This window comes from Cupressus sempervirens, chromosome 10 (genome assembly GCF_028749045.1).
Source record: "Cupressus sempervirens isolate cs-2001-9-10 chromosome 10, ASM2874904v1, whole genome shotgun sequence".
In the NCBI taxonomy this organism is placed as follows: Eukaryota; Viridiplantae; Streptophyta; class Pinopsida; order Cupressales; family Cupressaceae; genus Cupressus; species Cupressus sempervirens.
In genome coordinates, this window is record NC_143127.1 from 425,489,389 (window position 1) to 425,500,726 (window position 11,338).

General features: G+C 32.9%; 1 protein-coding gene across 3 annotated transcripts in view; it reads left to right on the top strand.

Annotated features, from left to right (window-relative positions):
* Positions 1 to 5,122, top strand: part of LOC149534522 (uncharacterized) — a 32,244-nt gene extending 27,122 nt beyond the window's left edge. For 2 of the 3 annotated variants that reach the window (XM_089805842.1, XM_089805843.1), the window contains exons 2-5: positions 3,284 to 3,518; positions 3,647 to 3,845; positions 4,010 to 4,279; positions 4,374 to 5,122. In XM_089805842.1, coding sequence (XP_089661968.1) covers positions 3,329 to 3,518; positions 3,647 to 3,845; positions 4,010 to 4,279; positions 4,374 to 5,022 — 1,308 coding nt within the window. In that variant the 5' untranslated portion in view covers positions 3,284 to 3,328 and the 3' untranslated portion in view covers positions 5,023 to 5,122. Of the gene's footprint in view, positions 1 to 3,283; positions 3,519 to 3,646; positions 3,846 to 4,009; positions 4,280 to 4,373 lie in introns of those variants that run through there. The other variant, XM_089805844.1, reaches the window with a different exon arrangement.
* The last annotated feature ends 6,216 nt before the right edge of the window (positions 5,123 to 11,338 follow it).

Sequence of the window (11,338 nt, forward strand, 5' to 3'; positions counted from 1 at the left end):
ATATGTAACAATATATTTTAGCATATTATGTCTTTGGATTAGAGGAACTATTTTGATCCAGTACAATGAATAAAAATTGTAGAGTTGTTATCCTTCCATATGCAAATTAGGTATACTTGAAGGAAATGTAAGGCCAATTCTCCAAAAGAGCCATATGTCGGGAGAACACATTGAATATGAAGGCGTGAAAGAAGTTGCGAATCAAATTCTAAAGCTTGTGATCTCTTTGATAAAATCACTAAGTGTTTGAAAGATTCCTCTTATCGACAGAAGGGGGCATTGGTGATCTTGAATATCATATGTCGGAGCTAAAACCCAATTAACAAGGTTTGGAAAAAATACAGCCAGAAAAGTAGGTGACTTTAAAGTCAATTAGATGCTGAGAAATTTGCATTGCCAAACCGATATAGATGATTACAGATACCATCTCATGTTTAAAGTTTAAACTATGTAACCTAGGAATATGTGGTAGAAGCTAGCAATATCTAAGACATAACTTATAATTACAATAAGCAGTATTAGAAGTCTATTGTCAACCTTTTTACCAAGGTTTGGAAATAAAGTATCCCAATTTTATGCAACATTTCCACTGGGATGGTCCCAATATTAGTATCGAAAGTTTCTTGGTCATGCTATGAGAGATGGAATTGAGCTTTAGCTTGTCCTAGGAGAGGAGGCTCATGGAAGTACATGGCCATAATCCATGATAACTTAGTCAAAAAAACAAAAAGAACTCAGCAATGCAAAAGAGGAGACCACTAGATGTTATGCTAGTTGAAGATAATCTTATCCCTAAAATCAAAGCCTTCCGAATGAAGCCAAGTCTTAATTAGCTTCTCTAAGCATGCCAAATGATTTTGATAATGAAAGTGCCCTTAATGTGAGCAACTTCTTTCATATCGATAAGTGTTCGGAAAACAACCCCTTCTAGATGATTTGAATGATTGGAAAACCTGAAGAGATGTAATGCTCTAAGAGAAATTTCTACAATGAGGAAAAGCAAGAATAACCCACTTGACACAAAGAGCCAAACATTCTAGTAGGTACAAAGAAACCATAACCTGACAAACTCACAAGAAGTAACATTACTCCCAAGCAACTTGATGGAAACTACTGTGGTCCTTGGAGGAAGTTTTGGTGAAGCTCCTCAAGCTTCTAGTAAGAAGACTTAGAAGGAGTCCAAAACGAAGAATAATATGCATACATAGTTGCAAGATTCATAGAATAGACTTGAATGTTTCATGATAAGGATAGTGGTTAAGTGATCCGATACTTAGTATTTTTTAAATTCTGAAGAGGACCACATTCCAAAGTGCCACTAGAAAAGCTTGAAAAGTGAAGTGGATGCCCAAAAATCTGAAGATTTCCCCATGATTGATTCACTTCCAGCCAAAGCAGCAGGGAAAGACGAGTAGATTGGTGAGAAAAACACTTTTTGTACCATTGAACAACAAAAACGTATCCAAACATTTGACCGCCTCCTTGATATTTTGATTTTTCCTATTTTCTTTTAAAAGATAATCCACGAATACACAGTCATCAGTATTCTCCAAGTTTTCACATAACCACGCGATTCACGCATCCTCGTTGTTGTGGTATACAATAAGAGGAATCATTCTAGTAAATGTTTGGATGGCCAGTCAAATGAGAAAAGTATAAACGACATATCTGGGTAGAAGGGATCAGATCTGTTTTTAATGAAGATAGAAGGCAATCTGCAGTAATGATGTATCTTGAGTCTTACCTGAAACTTAAAAATAAATTTGCAAAAAATTTAGTTGAGATATTTTGTTATTCTGTTTGTTTACAGTTACAATATACGAAAACTATAGATACTATCTATTTGAAGCTAAGGTGAAGATGCTGACCTTTTCCAACAATATTCGGAAAAAAAGCTCAAAGTAAATTTCTCAAGCAACACGGTTTATCAACCATTTTTTTGTCCCCATTGAGTGTAATCTACAATGCAAATTACCAGTCCTCAATAAATCCCAACAACGACAAATTTACTTCCGAGTGATAATTTACAAAATTGAATATATTCTTGGATGCATAGAAGAGAGAGGAGATGAAGTACTATTAAAGGGAACGAATTGTTGGTAACTGAGGATTAAGCGCATGCCATTCACTGCTAGGGGCAGCTTCTAGTTTTTAGACAATTTTTTATTTGCATGTTTGATAGATATAGAAACTTTCCACTGTCCTCTAATGCATGTAATGGATGAAAACTATTGTTAGTATACCTTCTGTATTTTAGCTTGCTGTGCTTTTTTTGCCTTTGAAGGCAATGAACTCCAAATTCATTTCTGTGCTTTTTTAATGTTATGACTGTTGGGTGTACGAATTTCAATCATTTTTGTAACGGTTACAGTGGTTGGAGAATATTCTGACTGATATGATCAGTCCTCCAGTTGTAACGGTAAAATTTCTTGGTCTTCCACATATTCTATAAATTGAAACTGTTTATATACATTGATAGACATTGCTATACTTATGACTGTTATATTACATTCGGAGAAATTACTAAAACCGAGAATCCTAGATTATCATTAAAGTTGGACGTAGTCTGTAAAGCTGAACCACTATAAATTTATTGTCTTCTGTCTTTATTCGTGTGTGAATGTTCTTCTGATTTTATTTCGGCATTTTCTTTTCAATCTGAAATCAACAATGACAATGCATCGTTTGTTTTTTCGATCTGCGCTGGCTTTTACAAAATATTCACGTGATTAAAATCTTGTGTGTATTAGTAAAAATTGGTTCTGCTGTATATGTTTATTTTTTCTAGTTTGTTAATATGATTCAATTACCATCATTTGGGCCTGGTTTAAATCTTCAAGAATAATTTATGCATCTAGATAATAATATAATGTCCCAATTTCCCATACACTGATTGGGTAATGTAAAACAATCAAAGTTCCAAAACAATTATCGCAGGAGTGGCTAGAAGGTAAATCTCTTTACTGCTGGCATAGTTTTCACTAACAAATACCTGTCAACATTTTTTCAAAGAGGTACCATTAGAAATGAAAATGCAGAAGCAACAAAGGTATTTTTCTTTTGTCATATATAATATTCTATTTATTTAAACTTGGGTACTGGTAACATTCACAAGAGTGCGTTTAAGAGTTCTCGAATGCATCTAAATCTTGAGTGTGGTTTTCATAATGTCTTTAGAGGAAATGTGGTTTGAGATGTTAATTGTTTACCAATTTCAGAACTAGTTTACTGTGTCAACAACATTGAATTTTCAGTCCATGATAATTGTCTTCAATTTTGATAGGTGCTAGTAGCTTGGACATTTGTGTGTTCTTCGTTGTAATTATAAATGGATTCCACTCTACATGATGGAGCCAAACATCCACTCGGACAGCCTGCTCTGGAGAAAAGAATTATGCACTACTCGAACTTCCATCGCATTTTATTAGTGGGGGAAGGAGATATTTCGTTTTCTGCAGCTTTGGCCAGAGCATTTGATTCTGCAGAAAACATCGTTGCCACATCTCTTGACAGCCGAGGTTCAAAAACTTTCTTCCAAGCTTTCTATTGCCTGTTCCCCTTTAAAGTTTTGCTACATTCTCAAAATCCTTCTCTTGTTTTTGCCGAGTATTCTTATTGTGTCTTTATATGTCTCTTTATAATGCAGAGCAGGTCATAAGTTCATATAATTCCGGCCAAAACAACCTTCAGAGTTCGGAGAAGCGCAGAGCAATGACATTGCATAATGTTGACGTAAAAACAATGAAAAAGCATGAGATATTAGGAGAGATGTTGTTCGATAGAATTGTGTACAACTTCCCTCATGCAGGCTTCTTTGCGAAGGAAAATGATAACAAACTTATCAAGTAAGTTTTTCCAATTTTGAAATCTTTCCTACCGTAAGGAATTATGCTATTACCAAATAAGTTTTAGATAAATAAAAATGAAGTTTTGCTGGACGCTGTCCTGCAACAAGAAACTAAATTTCTATTTACAAATTTTATAGCTGTGTTCTGTGTGTGTTGGGCAGAAAGCACCGTCATTTGTTGAAGATGTTCTTTCAGAATGGAATGGCCATGCTTAACAAAAGGGGAGAAATCCATGTCACGCACAAAGAAGGAGATCCTTATGACAAGTGGAATCTGGTGGAACAAGCGCAAAAATGTGGGTTGATTTTAAAAGAATATGTTGATTTTAATAAAGCAGATTACCCTGGTTACGTTAATCGAAGAGGAGCAGGACCCAACATTGGTGACACTTTCTTTTCGGGGGAGTGTAAGACTTACATGTTCATCCCAAGGTAAATACAGTGTGTTTAGGTCAATTTTTGTTTCCACGCTGAGATCTCGTTTTGTAATCTTGACCAGTAATGATTAAATGCATTTCGACGCTAGGGAATCGACGACCACATCAAGTATGCCGACTGAATTTTCTTCAGAAGGTCATCCAGAGAGCCTTGAAGCAGCCATTTTGATGGAGCTTGAAACAGAAAGGCGAAACAGGAAGGCAGCGGAAACTGCAAAAGCGGAGTTGGAATCTTCATTAAATCAATTGAGGGCGGTCTCAATTAAAACATTGATAGAAAACGATGATCTCAAAAAGCAAAGAGACGAAGCTTTTCAAGAAAAGACAAATATTAGCAGACAATTGGCTGAAGCTTTGAGATTGAAGGTAGATGCAGAGAAGCAAAAAGATGTTACAATTTTGGACCTTGCAATTGCAAAAGCAAATATTGAGGGTTCTCTTAAGTACAACGAAGCGTCAGTATATGAACAACTGAAGAAAATCAATCAGCTAGAGAGACAAAGAGATGACGCTCTCTATCAAAAAGATGCAGCCTGCAGAGAAAAAGAAAAGATTGCCAGACAACTAGCCGAGGCCTTGAGATTAAAAGAAGCAGCAATTGATGAAACAGAGAGGGTTTTGAGGGAACTCAAAGACCTCACCAACCAAAAGGATGAAATTATTTGTTGGACAATTGTTGTGTTTTGTGGCTTGGGTATTTTCAAAATCTTTTCTTCAATGTACGGTCGGAAGAAGTAAGCATAAAAGAATAAGGTGCTCTACTAGTGAAGACTTCGCATTGTTGCACAGTACAGTCTGTGTTTTATTAATCTAAAGTTTAAACTATAAACTTCAGCAATTCGTTTTACTTTGCTAATCACATATTCTTACTTTATGATTAGTTCAGCTCAACTGTAATAGCTAATGTGATATGCTTGAGACATTTACCTCGTAAATTTAGGATTCGGTGCATTTTTATTTGATTCTTGCGATACTGATTCCTCTTTGAATCGGAATGGTCCTCTTGCCTGATGTGTGTCTATTTGAAACTCATTCCTTTCGTACTACTCGATTAGTTACCCCTGTACTGAAAAACGATTAGGAACAATGGAGTGAAGAGAAAATACATAAATTTACGATTCACTATTGGTATACGCCTAATGTGTAAAATTGTATCATTCCCTATAACCAGACAATGCTTCTAATTCTTGCTTGGTAACGATAGGGACTGCTTAATAGCCAGTACAAATCTGTGGCGAGAAAATATTATTAGAGCATCTGCAGAGCTTATCAAATGTCATCCGGCCATGGTGGCTTAAGGATCACACTCAATTGTAAGAGGAATTTCAGATCCACAAAGGCTTATTCTGTTACCTGGGACTAAAGCTTTGCATGCCCAGTAATGAGTCCTTAAATTGCTTCTTGAGGATTATATTGTGTACATAAAATGAACTTAAGGTTTTTTCAGATTGACAATAGCCCAAGTTTTTTTTCCAATTTTTTAGACTTATACTACAGGATCTACAGATGCTGAAGATTTCATAAAAATCCAATTGGGTTCCTCTTTTTCAAATTTGGTTAAAATAAGTAATTTTATATGGAGCTTAATGGCATGCCTATTATATTGCCCTATGTGATATTTGGGCTTGGGGTAGTTGAGTAGAATAAGTGATTTAGGGGAAGAGATCTAGTAGTCGTCCAATCTAATTATGTTGAAATTTACCGATTTTTTAGGTGAACTTCTGTAGGCGGGTGAAGAGCTTAAAGCTAATCTTTCTACTTTTCCACATTTGCAAAGTTCTTTGAAGAACTCGTAGAGTGCGAGGTGGTCTAAAAGTCCCATTTTAAAATGTTCACTTGGAACCTGTTATGTTCACCTCGCAATAGCCATTCACCAAAAAATAATACTTTTTGCACAAATGGACCAATCAACAACTAAGAAAGTTAGAAAGATCAACTATTAGTACATGCGTGATCTACTATTAATACATGTGCTATCAGTTTCTTGGGCTTTTTATGAGCGGTAATTGGGGGATCTATAGCAGTGGATGTGGCGGTCATTGGAACGTGGGCGACTATTGGGTCTCTTCCTCTATTTATTTGAATAAAAAATCTAATCAAGAAGGTATGTGATATTATGATTTAGCAATTTTTTGTGTTAGATTATTGTTTGATTTAGTTTGTAGCACACTTAAGTGTCATTTGTGAGGGATACTGCATAGTTTCATATTATTATTGCAATCATATATAGACTAAAAATAGATGAATGGTATCATAGGCTATAAAAGTTCCCTCTCTTTCTTTTACTTTTAAAATATGATAGTGTACTCATTATACTTAGGTATTAATGAGGAAGACAATCCACAAAATTAATTGCAAGTAATATTATAACAAGTAAAATAGTTGATTTTATATTTAAGTTGAGAAATTGTATTAATTGTTCTTATATTTTATTTTGTTTCTATTGTTTAGATTTAATAGATTAATACATATTCTAATAAGATGACTTTTACTTTTTTTTTTTTTTTTTTGCAATTTCAAAAATAAAAAATCTAATCACTATCATCTTAACTATGAAATGAGTAGAGTGTAAATTATGTTAGAGCTATTCATGAGGCCAATGCAAAAACTCTAGAAGAATCATCTAGTCAATATTTAAAATTCCAATAGATTGGTTGAGTTTAAAGAAGAATCAACAATATGTTGTTTTCTTGTGATGTCATACACTTTATTAGTTCCCATGGGAGTAACTATTGCGAGGGCTTATTATTTAATCAGTAATTAAACTCAATTCCTACCAACCAATCATACTCAATTTTTGTTCGTTTTCAATTTAATAGTATGTTTCACTTAAGATAGGTGCAAGTTTTTTAAACATAACATGTGTAGAAAGGATTTATTTATCATTTGATTGGACTGAAAATGTATAGATAGGTTGAGTTTAAAGAAGAATCAACAATATGTTGTTTTCTTGTGATTTCATATAGTTTATTAGTTCCCATGGGAGTAACTATTGCGAGGGCTTATTATTTAATTAGTGATTAAACTCAATTCCTACCAACCAATCATACTCAATTTTTGTTTGTTTTCAATTTAATAGTATGTTTCACTTGAGAAAGGTGAAAGTTTTTTAAACATAACATGTGTAGAAAGGATTTATTTATCATTTGATTGGATTGAAAATGGTGCAACAAAGATCATGCATAAAAATCACAAATTTCAAAGCTAGAGAATGCACATCTTATGAGAAAGCACGTCTTACAATATCTTTGGTAGTACATTACAAAAGTAGAGGTTTTAGAGGCCATGCTCTAAAATCTACAGTTTTCAAGCACTAGGGGACATTTGCTAACATAAAAAATTATGCTAAAAAAAGGCAACTTTTCAAAATTTCACAGCAAGAAATATTGTTGAATCCAAAAAAAAAAAGATTGGAATGCAATTTCAAATATAATGAGGAAATTCAATCAGTGGAAGTGTGGTGATCACATGAAAATAGCAAGCAAAACAAAAACATTTTTTTTGCTAACTTTTTATTCAATATCTGAAGTCTATAGTGTTGGGCAGGTGGCATCTGCAAGGCTTCTCATGTTCTTGATCTCTAGAGTTGATCTATTGTGAATTGATGGAAGCAATATTTGTGAAGAGGAGGCCTTGGTGTCGTGCTAACTTTGTCCATTTTCCTTCATCTCATAAACTGGTGGCTATGTTTGAGGTAATACACTTTTTATATTATTTCAATTTATTTCATTTGAGTTCTAGGAAGGAAAGATTCATAAATTTCTCATGTTTTGTTGCACCCTATATGGCTAAAGTTTTTTTCCATCCCTCTATGAATATATTTGTATCTTAAATTGTAGAGATTCTTTCATTTGCTTGACTATTTTCTAAATAATTGGCTTCTCCATGTCTTAAATCACAAAAAATCTAAAACATGAATTAACACTTTCTCTAGTCTTGAAAGGTTTTAAACAATTCACAAGTAATCAATTGTTTGGATTATTGGCATTTGGAATTTAACTATGTTGACAATATAACATAGTGGGAGTTTCTTCATGAAGAGTAGACAAGGATAGTATCACTAGTGATGCTCCTTTGAAGCACATGCTCCACCTCTCCTATTACCATACCCACCATTACTTTCATTGTCTCTTAGCAACACAAAAACATTTCCCTCAGCCTATAGCCAAAAAGAAGCCCTTCCAACAACTAGCTCTTGTAAGCTACTATTGGGCTTTAGATGTCATGCCCAAAATCTAGGGAAAAAACACACCAACAATATATTTTTAAAGAGTTTAAACTAGATTATCTGCATGCAAAACTAATCTGAGTTGCAACTATTATTGATGAACATACTAGATGTTTATGGTAAACATTATGAGTGTGTAAGTTTATTTGTTAGGTTTCAAGTTCTTGTTGAAGTTTCCTAGGTAGCTGATACCTTTTGATGATAATGTCTTGACAATGGTGTAGGGTTCGTTCAAGTTTTCAAATAACAATTATCTAATTAAGATGCTAGATCCTCTATTCACTCTAAGGACAACATACACATTAACTTTATTCACTTTCACTATTCTTACTTCATCATCAAAATTAGTATTAATTGAGTTTACATCTTTTATCAATTAATAGTCCATGAACCTTACTAAACATGTTTAGCATTGGTTCAATTTTTCTAATACGAATTTACATAATTAGCAAATAACACACTATTAAGACTATACTTAAATAGTAGAGTTCTTTTTGAACTTGGTTGAATGAATTAAACAAAACCATTTATGGAACATTATATTAATTAAATTTCCTTTAAAAGTTGACTAACTGCAATATTTATTGAAATCATCTTTAATAAATATTATAGTTATATATTACATTAAAAGTATTATCATTGTATGCCTCTTCAAGGCTTCAAATGCACATTTTTTTCCACACAATATCTCCCCTTATCATCTCCAAAATACAATAATAACAAGATGGCAAGCATGGGCTCATACACCATGCATTCCTTCTTCTCAAAGATAAGAGGGTCTGCACTACAATGAGAGGCCCAACTAACCCCTTCACCCAAGGTCACTACTTCTCTCCCAAGGGTGTGTGATGCCTTGTACACCCAAGAACAACACACATTTCAAAATAATGAGAAAAGAAATAATGCAAAAATGTTAGCCCCAACTGATAATGTTGTTGATATATGTGAAAGAGTCATATCATCTGTTATGTTGTCATTGATGTCAAGCCTTGGTTAGACATTATGCTAATTTAGTAGAGTGTCATATCATTTGATTGATGAAAATGATTTGAAGAAAGTATGATGATGTAAGTTTTGAGAAGTGCATGGTATTCAATAGGGATTTGAATGAGTTAGATTCTAACAATAAACTGTTGGTTTGATTGTTTACATGATCTCAACATATAAGAAAAGTTATGAAATCATGTATTTAAGCAAGAAAGTTTGGTCGGTGAATAAAGAATTGTTGTATTAAGCGAGCTACTGTAGTTGTCACCAAGCAATTTTAGTGTTAATAGAGTCTAGTGTTGACCGAGCAAGATGTAATGATAATAGAGCATGAAAAGGAAAAAAAGTTTAAGAAAAGATTAAATCTGAGGTTGACATTTGATCAAAATAAAGATTGTTTGAGAAGTTTCGAAGATAAGGATGAAGTTTGTTATGAGATCAACGACTGGAAAAATTCAAAGAAGATTTGATGAAGGATATTTAACAAGTGAAAATAGAGCACAAAGTTCAAGGTGGAAGTATATTTTCTGAGCATTTAGATTCAATGTACATGAACCTAATGAGAATCTTATGATTGTGATTAAGCAACAAAACCTTGAAGATTTTAGAGGATTGACAAAAGTTTTCTATTTAAAGGATGAACATAATGTTCATTGTTGCTGATTGAATTGATGAAGAAAGTGATAGTCAGAAGGAGAATCGAGAATAATAGTATTGTGAAGATCAAGCAAGGACATTGCTATGACCAGTAAGGGATCATAAGATAGAGATTGAGTGACAAAGAGATCTGGACAAGTAAGGTAGTGCTAAACCCGCCAGGTCATTTCTTTGTTACTCTCTAATTATTGTAGCATAAAAATCTCTTAATTGAGTGGACCTAATAGTCTTTTGAAATCCTACATGGTAACATTCTATTGAGTATTTTGTAAGTCCTTTAGACTAGGGCATTATTTAGAAGTTTCAAAAAATGAACGGGTCTAGATGTAATGTTCCTTATCAGGTGCTCATATTAAAGATTTTATCTTCACCGATTTTCAAATAAATATTCCCATATATTATATCCCTTTTCGTGTTTTCTCTCTTTACTTGATATATGTTATTGGAATGGTAGGAAATGGTCATGACCCTTGGATAAAAATTAATTGGTTCATTATATTTAAGTTATAATAATATAATTAATTTATATTTTATAATATATATTTCATATAAATATTCATAGATTATATAATATTTGAATATATAAGACTTTTTTTTTTTATAGTTTCATATTTTGATTACTATGTATTCATTATATCTTTAGTTTCATTTATTAAAAATTACCTTTGCATCATTAATACTATAGATGGTGTAATAACTTTATCATTATTTGTTTTTTATTATTACTATTGGTAATATTAATAGTCTATTTTTTATTATATGCTATTATATTAGTAAATAATATATTATCGTGATTTCTTCTGGATTCACTAGCTAATGTATGTTGACATTATTTAATATCATTTATGTAGCCAAAATGTTTATTAAATCTTTCTCTTAGAGGAGAACATTATAATTAGCATTCTAAGAGGGGGACATCACAGTGATCTTTCATGAAAATCCTCTGACAAGGTTACATTAATAATGTTCATGTAACCTTTAACAATGTTGGCTTGTAACATATCTCATTTCAAAAGAGTGAAAATTTTGGGTTGTCAATTCCCAAATGATTTTCCCCTTTATAGGGTTTCCACATTAAATACTTGTGTCAAATTGTGTGAATGCTTATGATGTTGCAAGTTTATTTTTGTAATTTGGTATAAGATGGAAGATAACTCTAATACTAGGTATACTAAGTTGAAA